The 27,997-nt window shown below is 40.1% G+C and overlaps 1 protein-coding gene and 2 long non-coding RNA genes across 6 annotated transcripts in view; 1 reads left to right on the top strand and 2 right to left on the bottom strand.

Annotated features, from left to right (window-relative positions):
- Positions 1-27,133, top strand: part of MYO3B (myosin IIIB) — a 559,309-nt gene extending 532,176 nt beyond the window's left edge. The window contains 4 exon segments of the mRNA XM_055572295.1: positions 23,351-23,457; positions 23,832-23,878; positions 24,682-24,852; positions 25,498-27,133. Coding sequence (XP_055428270.1) covers positions 23,351-23,457; positions 23,832-23,878; positions 24,682-24,820 — 293 coding nt within the window. The 3' untranslated portion in view covers positions 24,821-24,852; positions 25,498-27,133.
- LOC129646323 (uncharacterized) lies at positions 206-7,073 on the bottom strand. The gene is made up of 3 exons (XR_008711859.1): positions 6,954-7,073; positions 2,925-3,053; positions 206-946 (listed from the first exon to the last, which is right to left on the bottom strand). It is a non-coding gene; the product is annotated as an uncharacterized LOC129646323 (long non-coding RNA).
- The window catches only part of LOC129646321 (uncharacterized), a 29,224-nt gene continuing 26,800 nt past the window's right edge, over positions 25,574-27,997 (bottom strand). For 2 of the 4 annotated variants that reach the window (XR_008711855.1, XR_008711857.1), the window contains one exon: positions 25,574-25,711. This is a non-coding gene — a long non-coding RNA (uncharacterized LOC129646321). The remainder of the gene's footprint in view (positions 25,712-27,997) is intronic. The other 2 variants (XR_008711854.1, XR_008711856.1) reach the window with 1 other exon arrangement.

Here is a 27,997-nt window from a genome sequence, read left to right as displayed (position 1 = left end):
TCCCAAGTCATTGGAACACCTCCGATTTGCTAAGTCCAGGGGAGCTTCTCTGTCCTTTTCCTATTTCTCTTCTCTCGGCCTTCATAAACCAGCCCCTTTCTTAGTGTCTCTGAAGGTTACTCTCCTGGTTTTCCCCCAGCCTCATGGTTACTCTTTGATTTCCTACTAAAACCTCTAAATGCTGGGGTTCCTCAGGCATCCAATAATCATCTTTCTTCTTCATCTATATTTATTCCCCAAACCTAAAATCCCACTGAGGTGTTGATGACTTTTCAGTTCCTATGTCCAGCCCAGATTGTTTCTCTGCGTTCCACACATGCTTCCCATTCAGCATGTCCACTCAGATGTTTCGTAGACATCCCATGCTTCACGTGTCCAAAACTGAGCCCCTGATTTCCTCACAGCCTCAGAAGCCTCTGTCTTCCCTGAGTGTTCCCTATTTCAGTACATGGCATACCGTCCATTCAAGGACCCAAGCCAGCAATCGGGAAGCCTCTCTTGATTGTGCCCTTTCCCTCACCTACATCCAGTCCTTCAGCAAGTTCTGTTTTTGTTTTGACTTCAACATTTTCTTGATTTTGTCTCAACCTCTTCTTCTTCACCACCGCAGCCTCGTCCAAACAGCCATCACCTCTGACCTCCTCACTGGTCTTCTTACTTCCACACTTGTGCCTCCACACATGCGGTACTCCAGCCAGAGAAAATGATTTTCATTAAAGAAGTAAACTGTTGCATGTCTTTTTTCTTCCCGTTCTCCTTCAGTAGCTTCCCATTGCCTTCAAATTCAGATTCCCTCCACGGACATCAAAGCCTTGGATGATTTGTTTCATTTGAGATCATTTGCAATAATCTACCTGTTTAGAGTTGAACTCCCCCACTAGAATGAATGGACTCTCCATGAAGACGGGGATCGTGTCTGTCTTGCTCACCAATGCATCCCTAGGACCTGACACATGGAAGACACTCAGTTGATCAGTGATATTGCTGTGGATTTAGGAATGCATATTTAAATTCTCACCATTTTCTGACTTTGCTATGATATTCCTCATAAAAGGAAAATAAAAGTAATAATTGTGCTCTTAATAAGCAATTACAGCTTAGAAGGAAAGCAGTCATGAATACAAATTTATATTATAATTTTTCTCAATTATAATAAGCTGAATCACATGAGATTGCTCTATTAGATCATTTATTATGACCAATGGCAATTTCATAAGATGCCAGCTAACAAATAGTTAAATGAAGTGTCTGTCTCTAGTTTAAGATGTTGTGTCAGGATAGATTAGATTATGCTGGAGAAACAAACACCCTGCACATCTTAGTGGTTTACAACCACGAAGGCTCATTTCTCACTCATGCTGTACCACTATGGCTTGGCTGTGGCTTTGCTTTGTGTCATCTTCACTCCGGGGCCCAGGCTATTGTAACAGTTTTCATCCAGATCATTGCTGGTAGAGATGGTGGCAGAAATTGAATGAACCACTTTCTAGCTTGTACCTAGAAATACACACATCCTTTTGTGTTTCATGGGCCTAAAAAACTCACATAACCATTCCTGAGTTCAACAGGGCAGGGATGTGAATCTTTCTGCTGGGAGAAGCACTTGAGGGGTAGCAATGGGAATATTTGGGATAAAAGTAACCCTATTACAGTAATCCTGAGCAGCTACTGCTTTCACTGGATGTGCATGCACGTGTGCTCAGTCGTGTCTGACTCTGCGACTCCATGTACTGCAACCCGCCAGGTTCCTCTGTCCTTGGGATTTTCCAGGCAAGAATACTGGAGTGAGTTGCCATTTCCTTTCCCAGGGGATCTTCCCAACTCAGGGATCGAAACCTGCATCTCCTGAGTCTTCTGCATTGGCAGGCGGGTTCTTTACCGCTGAGCCACCAGGAAGCTGCTTTAAGTAGTAGGTACCTGAATTTCAGGTCTGTGTCCTAGTAGTACCTAGGACTAGCTTTATGCCATTTAACCCATTTGTAAAAGCAATATTACACAGTCAGAATATGTACCTTAGAGTTCTGACTTGTATTTAGCATTTTATAAGTAATAATGTAGGCTTGTTGTATATGGCAAGCTCTGGGTAAAGGCACAAAGCTCGTAGAAATCAGGAATTCCAGAGAGTGACAGAAATCTCTCTGCTTGCTGATTTGAAAGATTAGTGAAAGGGAAATAATGATTAGGGGTCACTGATTTTTATGTACTTTTAAAAACTTGTATACCATTAAAACAACCTATAGACAAAATCCAGGGATGTTTAAGAAGTTGCCTGAAATTTGGGGACAGGTTCATTTTTGGAGGCTTTCTATTCTGCTAAGTTAATCTTGTGATATAGTTATAAGCATGATGTTGGTGAGGGAACAGAGGGTAGGGTTAATCCTATGTCTTACTTGCTATGTACTTTCTCTTTATACAAGATATAAATATTTATAGTGTGTAAGTTCCACAGACTTCTCAGTACAGTTCATGGGCCTCAAAGTAACTGGTAAGCAACTAACAGAAGTTAAAACGATGGCACTTTGTAAGCATTGCTCAGACTCCCCAGTGAGATTAAATAAGATGGAAAGATCCAAAACTCACAAATGTTTCCATAAGTGATAAATAGCATTCCTCACAGGCTCCTCACCCTCTCTTCTCCAGAGCCAGTACTGCAGGTTCTTATTAATGTCTAAATGCCCTTTACATAGAAGCTCTTGGAAAGACATCACCCAGTAAAGGGAGAAAAAAAAAAAAACACATAACTTTTCTTATAGCCTCCATGTACTCTGAGCATCTTATTCGAGCCTGAAGTCCTTTCTCTATCATCCTCCCCTCCCCATGCTCCTAGCCTCTCTTGTGAAATTAACCATTGATCTAAAAGTCAGAGATGCAAATCCCAAGAAAACTGGAAGCATTCCAGGGCCCACAAATACAAAGTTAATTACCTAAGGAAAACTACAAGAAAGACTTTTGTTTTCCACCAAAATCTCCTCCCCAGGCTGTTAGTTATGTCGTACGTGGGCCCGATTGATATATTAGCGCTTGAGAACCTAAGTCCCTTGGAATAAATTAATCTGTCAGGGAAAGAAATAAACAAAGAACAAATTAACATGTTTTAAGACATTGCTTAAATTTTCATAAATATAGACCTTGAGATGGGATGATGAGTTCCCCGGGGCCAGCTAATATTTGGTTGTAATTAAGAGTTACTCTTTCATGTTTTGTCTGATGTAGGTGGGAAATTGCCCACGTGCTTGCTGAGTTCCTTGCTCATGTTTCCTCATAAATGCCTCTGTTTACTTCATTAATAAGAAATGGATGCCTCACAAATTACACTGGCACACTTAGCTTGTTCCACCCCTAGCTAATGTTAAAATTATGAAATGCTATACACACACACACACCATACATGATATTTCTTTAGGAACCTCCATGTATTTTTAGAGGCTCAGAAGGACCTAATGACCTAATCTGTGATGGACTACACCCATCTGAGAAACTTAGGCATTCCTGAAAAAGGGACTCAGTGAGCTCCATATTGGGTGCAGGTTTGGAGTGTCAATGCTGGTAATTAGCAGGAAGGACAATAACTATTTAGGTTACTCGTTTGTAAGAACTATGCAAGGACTCATTTAGATCCAAGAATCAGAAACCCATCTCAAACTAGCTTAGGCCACAAAGCACTTTATTAGGGTTTAAACAATGTCATTAGGCCTCTGTCTATGTCTCCCTCTCTCAGTGCTGCTCAGCCTTTCAGGATGTCACTTTCAATGTTAGTAAAATGGCCACTGCCAGCCCTGAGCCAATATCCACTAGGTAGAACTTGAGATCTCAAAGAGCAAAGGGCTCTTTCTCCTCCAGTGCCCTATCTCACATCTCCTAGGGGAGCTCCAGCCCTGTGGCCTGTGTGTCCACCCATGAACTAGTCTCTGTAGGAGACACTCTTTCAGGCTCCCAGGCCTGGAACCAGACCTGGACCATGTGTTCAGCCTGGTCTGGGGAAGAGGCAGAGGACGGGCAGCAGCCACATCCACATTCCTGGAATATGTTCCCCACAGGAAAGATAAAGCTCTTTTACCAGAGCAGAGGGGAGGAGATATTAAGGCAAACAACCAGTATCCACTTAGAAATTTTTATTTCCAATATATTCATCATGCTCTGTGGCTGAATGTAGCAAATTTCCAAAAGGGGAGGCTGAGGCAGAGATCTCTGATTACACATGTCTAGGTTCTGTTGATGAAATTGACTACCCTCTATCATGTGGTCAGTACTGTTCTATAAGTTGTTTTTTTTGTTTGTTTTGTTTTGTTTTTGTTGTTGTTCTATAAGTTTTAAACAAAACTCCCAGTGGGTCTTGAAGAGCAGAAGTGATGTACCTTTGGATATTCCTTTTCCAGCTATGGTAGTTCTCACAAATAAATTAAAATTGCTTTCCCTATACATCTGTAAGTATTATTCTATTTCATAGAACATATTGATATTTACACTAAATATCCTGATACTTAATTATTACTAAATCATACCCAGGAAAAAGAAACAGGGTATAGTATTTTTTATCAGTTGAAAACTTTTTAGAAATATTTCTGTTTGAATAATTTGATAACTCAGCCCTATCAAGGATTTTGTATTTAGGTAGTAGATAGAATCTGAATTGCATATTTTGATGTGAGATGCTTGTTCCAATTATTAAGCAATTTATATATTGTGAGCCTCGAACATGTAATTCTCAGTATATAGAGACAAAGCTGGAAATATACTCTTTAAAGCTGTGTTATCACAGAAAAGGGACTAAAGTCTCTGGAGCAAGTAGTTGTAGACCTTGGAGGTCAGAAAAATTCACTGAGTCTATTTTATTGTTTGTGATTTTACTAACCTTCATGAGGACTTACAGATCAACCACAGTTAATAGCACAGTAAATTCATCAGCACTGCAAACCAACTATGTTCTGGAATGAATAGAATACGAAGCTTAGCTCTGTTGGCAGTTAGATGATATATCACCTAATCTTTATGGAGCAGAAATTTGGCTGCTGTGTTTCAAAGTAACCTATGTAACATCACACAGAAGCAGGACATTTAACACAAGATTGGGAAAACTTGTCTAAATAAAGATTCTATCAACAAGTCGTATGTGTTAAACGATTATGTTTTTTTGTTTCTTTGTTTGTTTTATCCTTTTAAAGAGCAAGGGCCAGAGTCACTTGGCAAAATGGAATATCCAACAAGTAGCTCTTGGAATAATATCTATTGTGGCAAAACTTCGCCAGTTGCACAAAATGGGAGAATTAAGCACAGGGGAGCCTAAGGGAACTCTGCAGATTGGAAATGGAATCAGTAGTTCAGTATTTCCTCTCTGAGGACTCCCTTCCTAGGGATGGGAGAGGACAAGGCAGAAGAGCGCCAAAGTCTTCTGCTATTGCCTTCAATAAAATAAAAGATGTCACACTAAAGAGACAATAGTAATCTGTAGACAGATCTTCTGTGGAGTTTTAGTATGAGATTGGCAGTAAGTTTGTATCAAGGTTGGATGTTTTTACCAAGCAATTTATTTGAAAGAACTTTCTCATATCCATTCCCAGGAACCCATAACCCTAAGCAGTGCTCAGTTTCCATTGTTTAGAAGTCACGTTCACGTAGTCACACTTATATACCTAAGAAAACTTCCCATGGGAACTGCAAAATCAGCATGAGCCCAGCTATAGAACTTTAAGCATAGAATTCCTCCATGCCTTGAGTCTACAATGTTCTGTCTCTGCAGATTTGTATATCTACTTTTAAATAAGCTCTGTCCTGTGTGATTGGACCTTTATACTTCTGACAGGATAGCCAATAATGGATATAAATTTGTCCAAAGTTTAGGATAGGATGACTAAAAATTATCCAAATCCCAACCCTCAGAATCTTGTGTTTCTATTGGCCTGCCAACCACCTTGATTTCTTCTCCAAATTATGTATATTGCCTGGATCAGCAGCCAGTGCCATCTGACCCTCCACTCCACTCTGATGACCCTAAATCTGAGAGACTACTGTGTCCTAGATCTTCCTTGTTTCTTTTCCCTTTCCCAGGCATCTATAAACTTGCCAAAAACTTTTTGAGGATGATTTTACCTACTATTCATTCTTAACAATTCCAGAAGAGTACATCCAACCATGTAAAAACAAATACAACCCTGAGTCTGCTTGTCTGCACTGGCTTCTTTGTTAATCAGGGTTAAAGGTCTACTGAAGACCAGTGTTAGAATCACACAATAATGAACTTGGGATGCAAATTCCTCTTGAAATTCAACTATAATATTAATGATTCTTACAAAGAGATTAGCAGCTTGTTCTAAATTAGTCTTGTAATATATCTTAGGGATCACGTTATAAGGCTTATCTATCTGTAAACCTACAACAATCTGTGACCAAAAGAAATACAATTCTGTATTGTAAACATTTGATTCTTTCTTATTTATAGATAAGGTGAAGTGGGAGGAGGGACCCAAAAGTGAAAAAAAGAGAGAAAAGCAACTTAGTGAATAATGTGATTGTCAGTGACCAGGTAGATGCAATTATGACATCTATGACTGCCTGTATTTGCTACCTCTTTGTACAGATTGCCTAAGAATGACCTTAAGAAGTGAGCTTGGCTTGTTTTTAAATTTTCATAGTGTCAAAAATAATAACTTCAATGATCAACTTGGAATATCCTAAGTAAAGCTGTCAGGTTTTCTCTTTTTTGTCACAGATTGGTTTATAATGCACAGACATACAGTTAAATATGTTATTTGCTATGAAGTCTGCCCCTCACTCAGGCTTCACAATGCCAGTACCTCATTATCCAGCATGGATGTTCTGATCACTAGCCACTATCAAGCCATTAGATAGGTTCCTGGGCTGACCCAGCCCCAGGTGCCAGCCACTGGTCCATTATGGCCAGGGATTGACCTGGAAATGTGGCTGTTTGGCCCCGCTCTCAAAAAGGAAGGACCCACCTGGAAAATAATATCACTGTTCATGTATCTTCAAGAAGGGGATCGCCACACAGTCTTTTTTTTTTTTTAAATCCAGCTTCGACAGCCTCTTTTCTTCCAGATGGTGCACGGAGCCAAGCCTGTCAGAGACCCTTAGTCTCCTGCTGCCTTTTAATGCTGGTCCTTGATTGCTAATGACCCCCAGCTGGACTGGCTCCTCAACCCATTTAACCCCTCCCTGCTGGGTCCCCGGCCCATGCAGGGTGAGAGGCAGTGAGAGCTGGAAGTGGGAAGGTGCCAAGTCATCCAGGAGCTCCTGCCCTTCCAGAGCTAGTGGTGCGTTTCCTCTCACCATCACACATGTCCAAGATCGCTCCAGTGGAGAGCTCCTGTTAACATGGTTCTCCCTACATTGTCACATAAATGCTACCAGGCTTCTGATTGCTAAAATGTCATTTGAATAAGCCAGGAAACACTGAAAGAGTGTTTCCTGTAGGTTCAAGAGTTGAAGACTCCTGATATGAATCCCCTGAAATATGTTAGTTTGGAAACTTAAAATTACACCAGAACGTGTCTTTTGGTCAAATTTAGTAATCACAACGACTCATATGTGTCAGTATACAAAATCACTCCAAAAGAAGCCTGAGGGAAGGTGATAATTTCCTTCTTAAGGCCTAAATCACTGTATAACCCAGGAGATACCCATTTCAGGTATGCTGATAATAGCTGTAAGTATTTACTTTGGTTAAACTTGGCTTGTTTTTTTCTGCAACATGTTGGAACATGCTTGTAGCTATACTGGTCAGCTGACTCAGAAAAGGGGGGTTTAAAGGGGAAGAAAGTTGATGACATTCATTTGTTGAGAGATCTTGAGTCCAGTGGAGAAACTCAAACTCAGGTCTTGTATGACCTGCTTATGACAAAATAACCTTCTATAAAAATAAAGGGAAGTAGAGGGCATGAGAGATCAGTATTTTGTTTATGAGTTCATACCACTATGAACCATATGAGGTTTTTGTTAACCTCATATCAAACTGTAAGAAAACAAGCAAAAAAAATTAGTAATTCTGTATGACCCTACAGAACTGAAGTCTGAACTCTTAATCTGAGCAGAGAACTGAAAGCTTTGAGTCTCACTATTTTTATAAATCTTTAAATGTTTACTGGATAGTTGAATCAGATTTCATTTACAGTGTACCAAAGAATTTTTTTTCCAACATGAAGCACAAAATAAGAAAATAACCCAAATGTAATTATTTTCTATTTAACCTTGTCTCCCCCAGATACGTCCTATTTTATTGGGTTTTTGGAGATTAAAACTGAAAGAACCAGAGGAATCTATTTTTTCACCACTAATACTACATTGATTTCATTTTTGCATCTCATTAGTTTAATGCAAACAAAAATCATACCTGTGATTTCTTTTCCTCTGTTATTCACATTCTCTCTGTTTCCCACAGGTACACACATACCTGTCAGTCATTTGTGTGTATAATCTCCCTCAAACCAACTCATTCATACTAATGACTGCTCTCTCTATTTGTAAAAATAATGTAGAATTTATGAACCTGGGTGAGTGTTTGTACAGCTGTATGACATTAATCTGTAAATTGCAGGTTTTGCTCACATCTGGGGAAAGACTAAGTGAGCTTAAAATGCAGTCTTTTAGTCCATCAGTAACCAAATGACCCAGAAAGGTGTTCAGATGAGGCCACCTTGTGCAGCATTGCATTTTAAATGACTGAATTGTGTTAGAATGAAGTTCTGGTGTAGTTATGGAGAATTTTCCCCCCGAATGTATTTTGATTTATCATCTTTAAATTCCAGCAAGCCAGTAGGGTCAACAGCATTTATGTCCATTTTTCAGATGAGGTACTAAGAGGCCAAATAGCAGGAAGTCTGTAGTTACAGCATCTTAAAGTTGGCAAGGACCTTACAGAGCATCTCAGCTAATGGTTCTCAGCCTTTACCTGCTCTCACACTGGTTTCATGCAACAAACCTCCATCAGGCACATCTTTCACTGTACACAGATGCTCACACACTGGGAAGGAGCGTGACCCGATGGAGAACAGCTCAGAATCTCCACACAAGCCCACATCACCATCATCTGTTGAAAAAAAAAAAATCACTGTATTAGTCCAACTCCATTTTACAGATAAAACGTGGCGGTCCGAGGAGGTAGGCAATTCACCCAGAACTTGAACTATGCCCAGGCCTTCTGACCCCAAGTCCAGTGCTGGCATCAGTACAGCTGACTGGCCCTTTGCACACTCACAACAGAAACCGGAACTAGGTGCCCAATTTAGAGAGCCAGGCAGAGCTGGGGGTGAACACCCCAGAATCCCCTGCCATGAGGAATCAAAGACCCAGTCACAATTAGTTTAGTAAAACCAGCACTATCTGGTGTCCCATATCCTCAAGCATTTAAAATGTCATTCCAATCTTCAAAGACATTCTTCGTTCCATTTTTATCTGCTTTTACCCAGGACATTGTTTCCCAGCACCCGAGTAGTTCACTAGGTGATTTGCATCTCATTAGGAGCTCCAGAAATGACATCTCCCAGCCTGCTGCCTGGCACTGTGGGTCTGCTAAGCAGCAGATCCAGGTTGTGGATTTTTTTTCATGTTGACATTTTTGAAAAAGCTGAATTAATTCTGTTTACCCACTGGACACAGTTTGGGTGGCCATTTTCACCTTAATTCCTGTCCCCCTACAGGACCAAAGTTATAGAACAGAAGAAGTGGGTCATCCCCACATGAAGACACCTGGCTGGAAAGGAATGCTGTGAGACCTCAAAATAAGCAGTTTAAAAACTAAAAGCAGAGAGATGGGACATGTTATAAGCATTCTGACCACTATGCAAAGTAAAAGAAAAAGAAGGAAAAGTAACACAACCCACTGGAATCTGTATAATTGATTCTAAGCTTGTACCTTTTAAACATTTTTGACCAGTTTCAAGCCTCCTAACACCTCAGAGATTTTGCCTTGCATTTGTTTTGCTTTAAAGGACATCTTACTAGGTTCAAATGGCTTTTCAGCTTTGTCACACATTCATATAGAAACTTCCAGAAGAGTACTGAGCAGCATTGTACTTCTGGAAACCAGATATAATGTTTCCATGATCAGCAAAACTTTTCTTTTGGAATAAGAGAAGTGATTTTTCCAGTGTCCAGGGAAATCAATGTCTGCTTTGGGCTCAAGCCATTTGATGAAGCTTCCAGGGCAAAGAAAATGCTTGGTGACGTTGAGGGCCCTTTTGGAGATGCTTCCCCTTCCCAGAATTTCTTCTATCCTTGCAAAACCTCTCATCCTGGGCCGACTTTCAAGATGGCAGCTAACAAATCCACAAAATCAACCTAAGCTCTTAGGAAAGAGTTAAATCTCTGGTCTTTTCCAACCCTGGCTACAAATTAAAATCATTTGAAAGGGGGAGGGGCATTTTTAAAATAGTAACAATTCCAGAGACCTAATCCTAACCAACTGAATTAGGATTTCCAGGGGTGAGGCTGAGGCATTAGGGTTTTTCAAAAGGTCTTTAGGTGATACTAATGTATAAACATGGCAGAGAACCACCTTCATGTACCAAGAATTATGGCAGCCCCTTAAGCATACCCGCTCCGCCTCCGCTGCCATGCTTTCTCTTTCCATATGTTATATGCCATCCTCACTGCAGCCTTACTTGCATGATCATCATCAGCAAGTTCAGACCTGTAACAAGTACTAGAGGTGGGATACATACTTAGGTTTTTCTGACTCCCCTGCCTTTTTTCTTCTGTAACATTCATGTTTCTTAAAGCGTGGGATGTAGATCTCTGATAGTTTGCACGTTGATTTTAGATGGTGTGTGGATATGACCTTAAATAACACTGAATTGTGTAAAAGAAAGTTATTCCTTTTACAATTCTCATTTTAAATTCTTCAGATTAAGGAGAAAGTCTTAGTGGTATTCAGATCAGATCAGTTGCTCAGTCGTGTCCGACTCTTTGTGACCCCCTGAATCGCAGCACGCCAGGCCTCCCTATCCATCACCAACTCCCGGAGTTCACTCAGACTCACGTCCATCGAGTCAGTGATGCCATCCAGCCATCTCATCCTCTGTTGTCCCCTTCTCCTCCTGCCCCCAATCCTTCCCAGCATCAGAGTCTTTTCCAATGAGTCAACTCTTCGCATGAGGTGGCCAAAGTACTGGAGTTTCAGCTTTAGCATCATTCCTTCCAAAGAAATCCCAGGGCTGATCTCCTTCAGAATGGACTGGTTGGATCTCCTTGCAGTCCAAGGGACTCTCAAGAGTCTTCTCCAACACCACAGTTCAAAAGCATCAATTCTTCGGTGCTCAGCCTTCTTCACAGTCCAACTCTCACATCCATACATGACCACAGGAAAAACCATAGCCTTGACTAGACGGACCTTTGTTGGCAAAGTAATGTCTCTGCTTTTGAATATGCTATCTACGTTGGTCATAACTTTCCTTCCAAGGAGTAAGCGTCTTTTAATTTCATGGCTGCAGTCACCATCTGTAGTGATTTTGGAGCCCAGAAAAATAAAGTCTGGCACTGTTTCCACTGTTTCCCCATCTATTTCCCATGAAGTGGTGGGACCGGATGCCATGATCTTCGTTTTCTGAATGTTGAGCTTTAAGCCAACTTTTTCACTCTCCACTTTCACTTTCATCAATAGGCTTTTGAGTTCCTCTTCACTTTCTGCCATAAGGGTGGTGTCATCTGCATATCTGAGGTTATTGATATTTCTCCGGGCAATCTTGATTCCAGCTTGTGTTTCTTCCAGTCCAGCGTTTCTCATGATGTACTCTGCATATAAGTTAAATAAACAGGGTGACAATATACAGCCTTGACGTACTCCTTTTCCTATTTGGAACCAGTCTGTTGTTCCATGTCCAGTTCTAACTGTTGCTTCCTGACTTGCATACAAATTTCTCAAGAGGCAGATCAGGTGTTCTGGTATTCCCATCTCTTTCAGAATTTTCCACAGTTTATTGTGATCCACACAGTCAAAGGCTTTGGCATAGTGTATGTCTTAAATTCTTCTCACCTGTCTTTTTAACACAACTTTAAGAAGCCCAGAACATTCTGTGGGAAATAGAATCTAGCTCAGGTGTAATAATATTGTTTTATTCTCACTGAATTTACTTTGTGATTTTCTTCTATTTATGGCAAATAACACATGGTTTCCACTTACAATAGTGAGTAAAGCTTCATTTTAAAAGAAGTGTATTTAAGTGAAAAGAGAAATTAAGTTGATTTTTAAAATATTAAAGAACAGTACGGGTGTCTTGAATAAAGCAAAAAAAAGAAAAGTTTATGTGGCAGTTGAATGACAGAAGTTTGAAAAATACTTTCCTACAACATGGCAATTTTAAAAATAGGCATCTCCACACCTGTTAGCCAATGGGAACTTTCATCTACCATTTCATTACACCAGATAGGCAACTGGTTTCTCAAGGTCCATGGTTCCAAAGTCCAACTGGTTCCTCAAAGGTCCAGCCGGGACCTTTGAACTTTGTTGCTGCTACCAGCTCAAGAGGAATCCTGAAACACGGGTGACTGATAACCACGGACAGGAGGAAAGGGCAGGCATTCACTCTCGCAAGTAGTTAATGAAATGCAGATCAAAACAAATGATATGCCATTTTTTTCACCTATTGAATTGTCAGGCTTTTTCTTCAAGATGCTGGTCCATGATACTGAAAGCCTTCAGAAACAAGTCATCTCAGGTACAGGTGATAGAAGTATATTTTGCTACGTACTTCCTAGAAGGCAATTGGAAATAAAATTTGTAAATTTTAAAAATATATATAATCTGTGGCCAATAATTCCACTTCTAGGGACTTATCCTAAGGAAATAATGTGAATAGTCAAAGCTCAAACTTTGAGTATGTTCCCCACAGCATTGCTTATTATTGAAAAACATTGCAAGCAACTTCTGTGCCCAAAACAAGAAATTGTATAAGTTAATTATAGTTCATTCATAAAATGAAATAGCATGCAACTTTAGAATTGATGCCATTTAGATAAATCTGGAAGACAGATAAGAAATCTGTTCCAACATTTACTGCTATTATGGCAATGGGATCAGGGGTTTTTGTTGGTTTTTTTTTTTCTTTTCATTCCTTAACTTATTTGAACATCATGTTCATTCATTACTTTAAAAATGTAACTCAAAGTATGATACTATTTTTAAATCAGGCTAAATAATGGAAAAATATTTATGACTTTACTGTTGAGTATGAGGAAAAGTAGTAACAAAGTATATGAATGACTAATTTTTTTTTAAAGTGAATATATATTCCTAGAAAAAATATTGAAATGATTTTAAGAAAAAATTACACATGAATCTTGTTTGTTAAAGGCCATTTTCATCTCCCTTGTTGGCAGACTAAGGTTCCCCAGAGGTGTCCCAGGATAGGAAAGTCCTTGGCAATAATATCCCAATTGACAGAAACAAAGAGTGGACCACAGAAATGGAACAGGCCTTAACAAGAATAATGAATAGTCACCATTCATTCATTATTTGGTGAGTGTATGTCAAGCCCTGAGCTATGAAATAGTTTCAGGAGAAGTTATTACCACTTCCCTTACTAATAAGGAGAAAATTCCACACAGACAATTTAAAACTCCATCATCTTCCACAGGCACTAATGTAACTCAGGGGTGTTTTCTTTGTAGCAATTTTGCAATTTTGAAGAAGATTGTTCATGACATAACATGGCAACTGGGAAAATTTGTAGCTTTCCTTTCATCTTAGAAAGGAAGATCTGAATTACATGCACCCCAGGAGAAAATCTCTCTTTCCGGTTGTGTGTGTGTGTGTTTTACAAAAACCTACTGAATTCCTTAGTCTTTCCTGAAGTTAGATGTAGTAAGCTGAAAACTTGTCAGAATGTCTCAGTTAAAGAACAAGCATCAAAATACAGGCCATGACCTAGGCCATGGGGTTCGAATCAAAAGACCTGAGTCCAAGCCTAGGTTCTGAGCAGAGGCCAGCAGAGGGGCCCAAGCTCCCTGACCTTCAGAACCCCTAGACATAAGAGCAGGGAGCTGAACCACAGAGATTATCATCCTCCATATCATGACTTAAAATGGAACATTTGAACTTCCAAGGCATGATTTCTCCCCTTTGACTCCCTATCCAGTATGTATGGATATGAGAGTTGGACCATAAAGAAGTATCCAGTATGTATGTAGCCAGTACATACATACTGGATACTTACTGTACATACATACTTACTGTATCCAGTATGTATGGATGTGAGAGTTGGACCATAAAGAAGGCTGAGTCCCAAAGAATTGAAGCTTTTGACCTGTGGTGTTGGAGAAGACTCTCTTTTTTATTTATTTATTCATGTATTTATTTTAATTGGAGGCTAATTACTTTACAATATTGTAGTGGTTTTTGCCACAGATTGACATGAATCAGCCATGGTGTACATGTCCCCCATCCTGAAACCCCCTCCCACCTCCCTCCCCATCCCATCCCTCAGGGTCATCCCAGTGCACCAGCCCTGAGCACCCTGTCTCATGCATCGAATTTGGACCGGTGATCTATTTCACATATGATAATATACATGTTTCAATGCTGTTCTCTCAAATCATTCCACCCTCGCCTTCTCCCACATGGAGAAGACTCTTGAGAGTCCCTTGGGCTGCATGGAGATCCAACCTGTCAATCCTAAAGGAAATCAGTCCTGAATATTCATTGGAAGGACTGATGCTGAAGCTGAAACTCCAATACTCTGGCCACCTGATGTGAAGAGCCAACTCATTGGAAGAGACCTTGATGCTGGGAAAGATTGACGGCCGGAGGAGAAGGGAGTGACAGAGGACGAGATGGTTGTATGGCATCAGCGACTCAGTGATGAGTTTGAGCAAGCTCCAGGAGATGGTGAAGGACAAGGAAGCCTGGCATGCTGCAGTCTATGGGGTTGCAAAGAGTCAGACATGACTGAGCAACTGAACAACAACTCCTTAGAAGACTCTGAGCTTCTCTGACATAGCCCATGTCCCATAGCATATCAGGAGCCAGTGGTTTACAACACACTGGTTGTTTACCTGAAATTCAAATCTAGAGAAATATTTTTTTTTCTTTTCCTGAGTCTGGCAGCCCTAATTCCACAGACTTCATAATTATACAATTCTCTATAGACTGCATTCTTTTTTTTTTGGCTGTGCCCAAGCAGCACAAGAAATCCTAGTTCCCCAAGCAGGGATCGAACCCATGCAGTGGGAGTGAGGAGTCTTAACCACTGAATCACCACCAGAGAAGTCCCCACAGACTGCATTTTTAAAGTAGTGCAAATCATTGAACATGTTATGCCAATGTGGTTCTTGTTGGTCTAATACCATGGCTGTCAACCATGCTGCACGTTAGAACCATCTAAGGAAATTAAATCTATCTATCTATCCATCTGGTCTTCCCTGGTGACTCCGCAGCAAAGAATCCATCTGCAATGCAGGAGACACAGGTTCTATCCCTGGGTCAGGAAGATTTCCCCTAGAGAAGAAAATGGCAACCCACTTCAGTATTGGCTCAGACAGTAAAGCATCTGCCTATAAAACTGGAGACCCGGGTTCAATCCCCAGGTTGGGAAGATCTCCTGGAGAAGGAAATGGCAACCCACTCCAGTATTCTTGCCTGGAAAATCCCATGGACAGAGGAGCCTGGGAGGCTACAGTCCATGTGGTCGCAAAGAGTCTGACACGAGTGAGTGACTTCACTTCACTTCACTTCAGTATTTTCACCTGGGAAATGCCATGGACAGAGGAGCCTGGTAGGGCTACAGTCCATGGGGTCCCAAGAGTCAAACTCAACTTAGTGACTAAACTAACACCAGCACCATCTATCTGTCTGTCTGTCTGTCTATCTACCTGTATCTATATGTATCTGTATATGTATATATATCTGTATATATACAGATATGGGGCTTGACTGGTGGCTCAGTGAACAATCTGCCTGCAACGCAGGAGACCCAGGTTTGATGCCTGGGTTGTGAACATCCCCTGGAAGAGGGCATGGCAACCCACTCCAGTATTCTTGCCTGGAGAATTCATGGACAGAGGAGCCTGGTGGGCTATAGTCCATGAATGTGTAGTAGGTCCTGATCTGGGCATTGGTAATTTTTTAATTTATTTTTTAATTGGAGGAAAATTGCTTTACAATGTTGTGTTGGTTTCTGCTGTACAACAACTCAAATCAGCCATCATTATACATATATCCCCTTCCTCTTGAGCCTCCCTCCCCTCCTCCCATCCCACCCCTCTAGGTCACCACAGAACACCAAGCTGGGCTCTCTGCATTATATATGGACACTGGTACTTTTAAAAGCTGAACATCTGCTTTAGTGTGAAGAAAATGACCCTAAATAGAATGTATCTCATAACCTCATATAGGATTTGCCATCTGTAAATCCAAATTCTGTTTGCTTCAAGAGGATGTTTTACTTGGCGAGAAGCCTGTAAATGCCTCATCCACAAAATGGCAATCAAATCAGCAGTCCTACTGCTCTGAAAGTATCCATGTCTGCTGAGGCCCTCAAGGAGGGTGCAAAAGACTGGCTTTCCCTGGAACCCTGCTCCCTGCCTACCAACTCCTCAAGACTTGGAATCTGTACTGTCCCACCAAGTCAGAGAATATTCAGGCTGCATGACCCATCCTGCCATCCCTGTGGTTGTCTTTCCCTTGCTGTAACCATGCTAGGAAATTTACCAGAACTGGCACATCCAGATTAGGTGATGAAAAGGGAGACAGTCTTAGGGTCAATGTTTGGGAAGAGCATTTGTGGCCAAAATAGCTCTAGCTCAGCAAGTCAAATAGAACAGAGGAAGTCCTTCTTTATCTCTGAGATGCTAGGAAAAAAACAAAAAGCCTCATTTGTGACTTAAAATTGTGTTTGAATTAGGGTTGCCAGATTTAGAGGAGAAAATAGGACACCTGGCTAGATTTGAATTTCAGATAAATAACCAATCACTTTTTAGTATATGTCCTGAATATTGCACAGGATATACTTACACTCACAATGGCACCCTACTCTAGTACTCTTGCCTGGAATGTCCCATGGGCGGAGGAACCTGGTAGGCTGCAATCCACGGGGTCGCTAAGAGTTTACAACTGAGCGACTTCACTTTCACTTTTCACTTTCATGCATTGGAGAAGGAAATGGCAACCCACTCCAGTGTTCTTGCCTGGAGAATCCCAGGGACGGAGGAGCCTGGTGGGCTGCCGTCTATGGGGTCGCACAGAGTCGGACACGACTGAGCGACTGAACTGATACTTACACTCAAAAGGTATCAGTTGCTTACCTGAAATTCAAATGTAAGCAGGTACCCTGTATTTAATCTAGCCACTCTAGTTAGAATATACCTGCATGTTCAATAAAGAAAATTGAAATATTAAATTCCCAAGCAAGTCATTTAAAGTTACAGAACAAAGCCATCAACTGAATTCAGCCATTTGTTTCTCACCACAGGCTTGAACAATTGTGCAGTCATGCCATGTAATGACTTGGAATTAAGGAATAAGGAGTTCAGTTCAGTTCAGCCACTCAGTCGTGTCCAACTCTTTGTGACCCCATGAACTGCAGCATGGACTATGACCCCATGGACTCCAGGCCTCCCTCTCGATCACCAACTCCCGGAGTTTACTCAAACTCATGTCCATTGAGTCAGTGATGCCATTCAACCATCTCATCCCCTGTTGCCCCCTTCCCCTCCTGCCTTCAATCTTTCCCAGCATCAGGGTCTTTTCAAATGAGTCAGTTCTTTGCATCAGGTGGCCAAAGTATTGGAGTTTCAGCTTCAACATCACTCCTTCCAGTGAATAGTCAGGACTGATTTCCCTTAGGATGGACTGGTTAGATCTTGCAGTCAAAGGGACTCTCAAGAGTCTTCTCCAGCACCACAGTTCAAAAGCATCGATTCTTCTGCACTCAGCTTTCTTTATAGTCCAACTCTCACATGCATATATGCTGCTGCCGCTGCTGCCAAATTGATTCAGTCATGTCCAACTCTGTGCGACCCATAGACTGCAGCCCACCAGGCTCCGCTGTCCCTGGGATTCTCCAGGCAAGAACACTGGAGTACGTTGCCATTTCCTTCTCCAGTGCATGAAAGTGAAAAGTGAAAGTGAAGTTGCTCAGTCATGTCCGACTCTTCACGACCCCATGGACTGCAGCCTACCAGGCTCCTCTGTCCATGGGATTTTCCAGGCAAGAGTACTGGAGTGGGTTGCCATTGCCTTCTCTGCATCCATACATGACTACTGGAAAACCATAGCTTTGACTAGATGGACCTTTGTCGGCAAAGTAATGTCTCTGCTTTTTAATATGTTGTCTAGGTTGGTCATAACTTTTCCTCCAAGGAGCAAGCATCTTTTAGTTTCATGGCTGCAGTCAACATCTGCCGTGATTTTGGAGACCCAAAAAATAAAGTTTGCCACTGTTTCCCCATCTGTTTGCCATGAAGAGATGGGACCGGATGCCATGATCTTAGTTTTCTGAATGTTGAGTTTGAAGCCAACTTTTTCACTCTCCTCTTTCACTTTCATCAAGAGGCTCTTTAGTTCTTCTTCGCTTTCTGCCATAAGGGTGGTGTCATCTGCATATCTGAGGTTATTGATATTTCTCCCGGCAATCTTGATTCCAGCTTGTGCTTCATCCAGCCCAGCATTTCTCATGATGTACTCTGCAAAGAAGTTAAATAAGCAGGGTGACAATATACAGCCTTGACGTACTCCTTTTCCTATTTGCAACCAGTCTGTTGTTCCATGTCCAGTTCTAACTGTTGCTTCTTGACCTGCATACACATTTCTCAAGAGTCAGGTCAGGTGATCTGGTATTCCCATCTCTTTCAGAATTTTCCAGTTTGTGGTGATTCACACAGTCAAAGGCTTTGGCATAGTCAATAAAGCAGAAGTAGATGTTTTTCTGGAACTCTCTTGCTTTTTCAATGATCCAAAGGATGTTGGCGATTTGATCTCTGGTTCCTCTGCCTTTTCTAAAACCAGCTTGAACATCTGGAAGTCCATGGTTCATGTATAATAAGGAGTATTCCCTAAATCAGACATGACTTAGCATTTCCTGGTGCTATTGAAACTCCCTCCATATTTCTTGCATTTTCTGACAGATTTATATCCAGTTTATTATAGAGTTCTGTGACAACTCAGAAGAGAAGGGTGTGTTCAAGATCTCAAAAATGAAATCAAAAAGGTGCAGGGGGAAAAAATGTACAGAGATTCTTGAAAAGGAAAGAGACCTATGTTAAATGCAAACTGGTATTCATGATATAATATACTTTTAAAAAGCACAGTAGATAGGTGGCACCCAGAGTATGGGCTTCCCAGGTGGTGCTAGTGGTAAAGAACCCACCTGCCAATGCAGGAGATGCAAGAGACACAGGTTCAATCTCTGGGTCAGGGAGGCGTCCCCTGGAGGAGGGCATGGCAACCCACTCCAGTATTCTTGCCTGGAAAATTCTATACAGAGTCACCAGGCTGGCTAAAGTCCATGGGGCCACAAAGCACAGGACCTGACTGAGCATGCAGACACAAACAAAACCCGAAGTATTACAAACTGAAGTTTGGCTTGGCTTACAAATATTTATGTGAGGCAGAAGTTGGCTACTTATAGAATATGAACTTCATTGTCTCCAAAGTAAATAACTCCTATTCTAATGTATGTCTTCAAACTCAAATTGCCCAGTTTATCTACATAAACTAGTCAAATGAACTAGGAAATTGCCAGATAATCCTGTTGCTTTGTATCTCTTATGGGCAAATTGATTGGCTCAAAGGCTAAAAGACAGGGATTCATGCATCCACTCTGCCACTTACAGACTTAGTCTTTCTCACCTGTAATTTCTGTATATACTGAAAGAAACAATAATTTTTGTTCTACATGCCCCATTATTTTTTTTTAATTTTTAAGGAAAAAAATCTTGACAAACTTCTCAAAGTGCATACATACATAGATTTAATCAGTGTACCATATGCTATTTTGTGTTTTGTGTCTTTTTCTTAATTTTGAATTTTCATATATCAGTATCATAGCCATTTTTATCCTCATTGGTGCTTTCATGACATGACATCATATTTATATCTCAGCAGTAATTTCTCCCCAATTATTAAATATTTATTATGATTCTAGCTTTTTTCTGTTGAAGAAAGTGTTACATCCATCTTCATACAAGTGGTCTTTTTGTTCTCTTTCAGTTTTTGTTCTCTTTGTTGGAACATGGTCCTTGAAACAAGTTGCTTAGCTTTTGTTATCTATTGTCAAGTCACTTCAGGAGAGGGGAAGCCTATAGACTCATCTGTGTATCCAGGGCCACTCCCACATTGTCTTTTGACCTTTCAATTTATCCTAATAGAAAGTCAGTAGTAATTGTTTTAACTGAAGCTCTTTGTCAAGGTGGCTGAATATTTTTCAGTATCTCATTTCATAATTGTATTTCAACATATATAAATATATCTGTTAGCTCAGTTGGTACAGAATCTGCCTGCAATGCAGGAACCCATGTTCAATTCCTGGATCAGGAAGATCCCATGGAGAAAGAAATGGCAACCCACTCCAGTATTCTTGCCTGGAGAATTCCATGGACAGAGGAGCCTGGCGGACTACAATCTATGGGGTCGCAAGAGCCAGACATGACTGAGCGACTAAACCACCACCACCATCTTTCTCCTTCCTCAGCCTTTCCACATTATGTATAATATTGTGTCTCTATATTTTAATTTGTTTTTAATCTTTCTGTTGCGCTTTCTTTCATCTTAAGGTTTTGTTAATGTTCATCATATAGAATATTTTAGTTTAATATAATTGAACCCATCCTTGTCTCTATTATCTTCTTCCACAGTTAAGATAGGTAGTCTATTTCATTTCCTTCTACAGTTTTCATGGAGCTATTTAAAATGTTTAACTATATAACATCTGGAATTTATTGTGGCCTGTGAGAATCAAGAACTGTATTGAGAAAAGTAAAAAGAACTAATTTGAGATCAGCAGCAATAGCTATGGCCTTAGGCAGGTCACTAACCTCTTAGGCACGGTGTCCTCTACTAGACTGAAGGCAAGGACCTTGTCTTATTTCTCTTTGTCTTCCCCACGTTATCAAGCAAACTACCTCACATATAGAATATGTTTTGTAATCTCTGTATTTAAGTGATATTTTTGCACACTGCTGTCCAGTTGTTGTAACAGCAGTAATTGAATTTGTTTCTCAATTTAGGTGGCTGCTTGTGATTGATCATATATCGCTAATACTCAATTTTGTTCCAATAGCAAAATACCTGTTCCAGTGTTTTGAAAAACATCATAAAATATGGAGGTATTAAAGTTAAAATAATAAAAATTAAAATCTGATGCTAAATCAGACACCAACTTATGCTAGATTCTAGTATGGTATCAGATACTAATATTTTGTTTTAATTTATGGGACATTTTAAAAAGAGAAAATTCAATGCAATAACTGATTCTTTCTAAGAATCGGGAAAAGAACACCCACCCATGGTACAGCAAGTTCATCAGGAGCAAAAGTTGAGAACCACATCTTGTATTAAGCATTTCTAGTGGAGAATATAAATAAAGGCTTCTGATCAATTGTAATCTTTACATAGAGAACAACTGAACTGGGCTGAACTTCAGCTGAATCCCAAAACTATTTAAGATCAGTCTTTTGAGGTGCTAGGGTTGGAATTCCTGTAATAGTAGAAAGTCTAAAAGAGAATAGATGTCAGATCTTCAGTACATGCTTAAAACAAGCAACCTTAACTCTAAACACTTCTGTTCATTAATCTATAAATCTGAAAGTATAATGTAAAAGAGCCTCACAACCTCAGGTTCTACCATATTACAAAATATAGACTTTGCAAAGCATATGGAGGTAGGTGTGTTGGAACTATCAGAAAGTACCCATTTCAGTTCTGGATTCCTTATAGTCTGAGGTTATTGCTAGTACAAGAGGCTGGAGTCCTGTTCTCTGCACAGCTCCTGAAGAAGTGGATGGGGATGTCTGTCCAGGCTACTGGAATCCTCTGCAAGCACCATCATTCTGCTGTGCTAATTAATATTTTTTCATGGAGCTTACTTTTATGCAGACCTTTGACTTTTTAAAAGAATTTTGTATTAAGAAAGACAATATGGTATAGTTTTTTTAACTGCTAGAATAGGAGGTAGGAGATCTAGGGTTGGGTCTCTACTCTGCCACTTAAACTGGAGTGAGTCATTCCACATTTATGGGCCTCAGTTTCCTTTTGTGAAAAAAATGGGTATTTAGAACAGACAGTTCCTAAAGCCCTGTGTGGTTCTAATAGTCATGTTCAAACATAGATATGTTCCAGTTCAAAAAAATGCAAAACTTCATATTTAGGAAACTGATAATTTGCTCTTCATAATGGTCTTTGCTGAGTCATTCTTCACTTAGAAAATTCCCCTAGAATTTCCTTGTAGAGTAAGAATCTCTAATAAAATCAAACTATGATTCCAAGTACAAATCGCTCTTTTATAAATAATTAGTTTATGGTATACATATCCTTGGTTGAGGAAAGTGATCTCTCTTCTCCAGACCATGATACTCATGAGCAGTATTTTATGGCAGCTGTGTGTGTGTGTGTGTTTGTGTGTGTGTTTGTGTCTGTGTGTGTGTTGGCAAGAAGTTAGAACTGCTGAATTCTGATTCAGATATAGTGCAAAAGGATAGCAGGTTTCACAGAAAGCACCTGCTTGGAAGGGAAATAAGTCATGACTTCGTTGTACACGTGGCTTCTTAATCTCCAGTGCACTCTTGGTCCAGGGTTCTGAAATCAGGACTAAGACAGAGAGGCTGCTCCATGAAATCATGCAATCATCCTTTCCCCTTCTCCTTTACACTACCTCCAGGGACTGCATGGATCAGTGGCATTGTTCAAAGCATTTCAGAAAATACTAGCTCAAGCCACTTTGCCTCCAAAATGTATCCCACCAAAAGGTTTGTTTCTCATCTACCCAGCAATATGTGTTCTCCAGATGTCTTTGAACTCTCACTGTAGGACGTGGTACAAACTGCCCCAGATTGCCTTCATTGCCTTAACTATCTCACCAAGAGGGCATTCTCTACTCTACAAAGGCTGACCACCAACCTCTACTTCACCAGCATGGACAAACCAATTTGCCTTCTGTCACTGTTGACTGCTGACTCAGATAAGAAAGATGAAGGCAAAGTCCCTGATAGCTGCCCTTGTTTACACTTAGCAGTCCGTGTGTGTGTGTGCGCGCGCGCGTGGCATATTTCTCCTGATATTAGCAAAGCTCTAACTTGCCTGTTAAGATAGGACAGGGTTTCTGCTAAATGCATTTATGTGATGAGCAATTTTACACTTAATTTTCCCAAAACCTCAGATAGTTGACAGAAAAGTTCTGCTATCCTGTTGCAGATTCAGAAAATGGTCTTGCACAGAAGCAGCGAACACCTCGCCGAAGATGTCAGGAGCCCAAAATGTTGAGTAGCCCTGAGGACACCATGTACTATAACCAGTTAAATGTGAGTTCAAAGTGGCCATAAAGCTGTTTCACTGGCTTTGTTTCCAGTTAATAATTCTGTTATTAATACCTGTTTCAGCCCCTCCAGCCCCACCCCCACTCTCTTATACTCTCGTCTTGAACATGTGCTTAGGCTCTTTATCTGTTGCTTTCATGTCAGGATGTCTGCCTTCACGGTGAATAATTGATGTGGTTTATCAAAGACGAGCAAGATGCATGCTTCATCAGGCTCACTTGAGCCCTTTGATCAAAAAAATTATGCTGTGACTTCTGATATTATCAGCATCTGCTTGCATTCAACACAAAATCACTTTGAATTAAAAATTAACGACTTGCTGCTTTGCTTTGACTGTGTGTTCTTGGCCCTCTCCACAGGGAACTCTAGAATATCAAGGGAGCAAGAGGAAGCCAAGAAAACTTGGGTAAATATCTGTCTTCTTAGTTCTAAGCAACTGTAAACAGACGGGGTCCTTTGTGATATTCAGAAAATGCAAAACTTTCTGGAGAGGCTTCTAAAAATACACAGTGGGGATATCATCACTATTATTGACATTGGAAACTACTTTTCACAGTAGCAAGTATACAAAACTTGAATCTATTCTGTCTGAAAAGACTGAAATTGCCACCAAAAGGTAAATGTTATTTCTCATAATTATCCCAGGGAATTATACTGTCTTTATAATTCAAGACATGTATTGGGCTGTATAAAACTCTCCCACAATCAGAGCACTCCAGTTGTGCAAATACTCCTTCCTCCACATTCCTCTACTCCTGAGCCTTAAAGGTACACAGAGGAAATTTTCTCCCAATGATTAGCCAAGGGACACTACAGAGTTTGTGGCTGATTTGACTGTTAGCGTCTCTATTGAGAATAACAATGAGATAGGTAATTGGTAGTAGTTTGAGAGCTAAAGATGGTCAGGAGGGGAACTTTCTCATCTAGAGGGAACCAGACAAGTTAATTCACAAAAATCAAACTGCAATATGATCATAACTTCCAGACACCACTAAATCGGGCCCGTTATTAGTGTGTGACCCAGATGTGAAAGGCTTTGTGAATCAGACCCCAGTTTCCATGCTGGGAGGCCCTGAGCTACACTAAGCTCTGCCCCACCACCCAGTGTGAGGGCCCAGCCCTGTTCCAGGTACTCACAATTTTAGCTGCCCCATTGATGACTGCTGTACTTGTTTTCTTTTTCTGCTTAAACTCTTTCCTTTGTTGCAGCCAAATCAAAGTGCTTGATGGAGAAGATGAATATTACAAATCTCTGTCACCTGTGGACTCTATCCCTGAGGAAGACAACTCAGTCCACCCTTTCTTTTTTTCTTCATCTTCAAAAGGGGCATCTTTTGCTCAGCACTGAGCTATACTTCCTGCCTCCCAAGTCTGTTGAGGGTAAGAACAATCATGGTAATTCACTGACTGTCATTTAATAAGAAAGGTGCAATGGGATCAACTTCTTTGGTTGATCTTGATGTGGTCTGTGCTGGAGCCTTACTGAACAATTTTCAGATTCCAAACCATTTTCTCCTACCTCCATCACCTTCTCCCCTCCCCCTGTAACATCTGCTCTGTAGCCTGAGCTGGGCAACCCCTCCTTTTCTTATCTCTTGAGTCCCTGTAGGACATGAGCACACCTCCACTACAGCAATACCTATAATTCATGTCCCAACATCTACGAGAGTAACAGTCTCACCTGAGGACACTGATGATATTTCTTTATTTTTCCTACCACGTCGTTCCATGCAGAATCTGCCCCTGTGAAAAGCCAGGAGTCCCTTTCCTCCTCACCTCTGCACTGCATCCTCTTTCCTTTTGCTGGTCTTTTCTATCCTTCCCGCCTCACCACAGTGTTGGGGCTCCATTGCTGAGTGCCTCCATCCCAGAGGGATACACTCAAGGTCTCTGAGGCCAGGATAATGTTTCATGCTTAGGGGAAGAAGCCTGAACCTTTCAGGTTCTTCCTTTAAGGCAAATGAACCCCTCTGCTGCTAGTTATTATTCTGATAAAGCTTTGCTTCTTTATTCCACCTTACTAAGACACCTTCATCACCTTGACGGTAAAAAGAAAGGAATGAACTGGAAAGAAAATTTGGACTCATCAGAGTTCGTGTCACATCATTTTGTAGCTGTCCATTCCCTGGTTGACTGTCTCCATGAGGCCGTGAGTAGCTGCAGAGGAAGTATCTTGTCTCATCCATCTTTGTGGCCACAGAGTCTAGCACAGTGCCCAGCACAGGGAGGACATGCCCACCTTGAGTGAGTGGAGAGACTTAGTTACACAAACATATCTGAAGTTACTTTCAATTATATGTGATATAGGATTGATCACTTTTCTTATACCATAAGCTCTGATTTTTCACTGAAGCTTGGACTAGTCCTATTTAATCATATTATACCATATATGACTCAGTGTGATCCAATGCAACAAACTCTTTTGAGTAACTACTCTGTGCAAAACAATATGTGAGACTGCTGTGTGATATGAAAATCCAACAAGACCCTTTCTCTAGAAAAGATGTTCTTTATATTCTTTCTACTTTAAACATATTTGGCAGATAGTACACATGGGAGTACCTAAATTTTGACAAAAATATACTTGAGGAAATAGAAAAAATAATTGTTACCAAAGTTTTAAAGGGGAGAGTTCTAATAAGCATTTTACAAACATAAATGATGAAATGAGGCATTTAAAGATCTCAGAAATTGTAATGTTACAAGAAAAAGAAATAGAGCCAATTATTCAATAGTTAAACTTTACTGTTTAAAAAATGAGTCTTGATCTTTTTTCCAGATCTTCACCCTAAATGTATGTTCATAAGGTATGCAAATAGAGCAGAAACACAAATGCATTTTATTTTATTGTTTAAAATATAGTATATAGAATATATAGATTTTAACATTATTATTAATATGAGTAGTTTGGGCAATTTCACTTTCATCATTGATACATCTACTTTTGATTTGATAATGTTAGCTGTTCAAACTGTTGAATATAAATGATCGTAATCTCCCACTTGTCTGTGTACAATTGTATACACAGGCTTGTTTCTAATTAAAATATATCCATAAATAAAGTTTAAAAGGAAATAGAAGTAATTATAAAATCATAATTCAGAAGCTCTAAAATACCTGGTCACAACAGAATAACTGCTTCGGTAATATCATAGCTCCTGACAGTACTTTAGAAATGATGCTCATTATCAGTCATTGCATAGAGAAGACAGACTACAGATGTTACTCTTTGACTAGTTAAAATGCCACAAACTCAAAGAGCATTCTTAAATCTTTAGATGAGAATGATGCAAACTGGAATCTCATAGATGTCTTACTAGATTTATGAAGGTAATGTGCATATAGCAAAAACAAAGCAAAAGTCAAAACAGTCCAGAGCATTCTTCTTCTCAATGCCCCAAACTTAGTCCCTCTCCCAGAAGCAGTCGTTTTTAAAAATTATTTCTAATTCTTTTAATGGTTTCCATCATGTGTCTGAATAATTTGCTTTGATGTTGATTTGTCATTTTAGACAATATCCACTCTCCCCTCTATGAAAGATGTGCATTTATGTCAATTTCTTCACCCCTCTCTTCTTCCAGTGCTTACAATTTTGTGTTTAAATTGTTGTTGATTACCTTTTAAACTTTAAATTATATAATTAAATACCTATTTTTTGTGCCATTGACTTCAGATAGTAGCTCTGTGAGAATGCCTGGCATGAAGAAAACCAGAAGACTGAAGGATAATATCAAAACAGATAGAATAATGATCCTTGGACAAAATAGAAATAATTCCAAGAATAGTAGAACAGTAGTTTTAAAACTTCATGGAAACCATTGGTGTTCATGTTCTGAGCTACTGTTTCTTCCTCCATTTTGGTTCATCTGCAGATATGCCTCCATCTCCTTTCTAAACTTAATTTTTAAATATAGTACATATACAGAAATAGGCACAAATCAGAAGGCTTAGCTCAATAAGTTATCAGAAAGCGAGTATGTATGTACCCACTCCTACAGTCAAGAACAGAACACTGTCAGCCACCCTAGAAGCCTCCTCCCCAATCACCACTACCCCCACCTACCTCCCCAAAGAGAAGCACTCTCATGACATTATGGTAAATACTTCCTTGATCTTCGTCATAGTTTTACCATTTACATGTATCCCTAAACACTACAGTTAGGTTCTATCTTTTATAGATAGATTTGAGAAACTGTATATAAATGGAATCATGTAGTATGTAATTTGAGAGGGCCTTATTCTTTTTATTCAATGTTATATTTGTGAAGTTCACCTGTGTTATGGGATGTAAATGTAGTTCATTCGTTTTCATGACTGTATAGTATTCCAGGATATAATTATGCCATAATTTATTTAGCCATTCTACTTTTGATAGACAAATATGAATTGTTTCCAATCTGGGTCTGTTTTGCAAATTGCTACCACAACATTATTGTATATGTCTCTTATTTATATTTGCATGCCTTTCTATTGGCTATATACCTAGGATTAGAATTACAGGATCCTAAGGTACACAGACCCTCAC

The sequence above is a fragment of the Bubalus kerabau genome, chromosome 3 (genome assembly GCF_029407905.1).
Source record: "Bubalus kerabau isolate K-KA32 ecotype Philippines breed swamp buffalo chromosome 3, PCC_UOA_SB_1v2, whole genome shotgun sequence".
Classification (NCBI taxonomy): Eukaryota; Metazoa; Chordata; class Mammalia; order Artiodactyla; family Bovidae; genus Bubalus; species Bubalus kerabau.
This window is presented reverse-complemented; position numbering and strand designations above follow the sequence as displayed.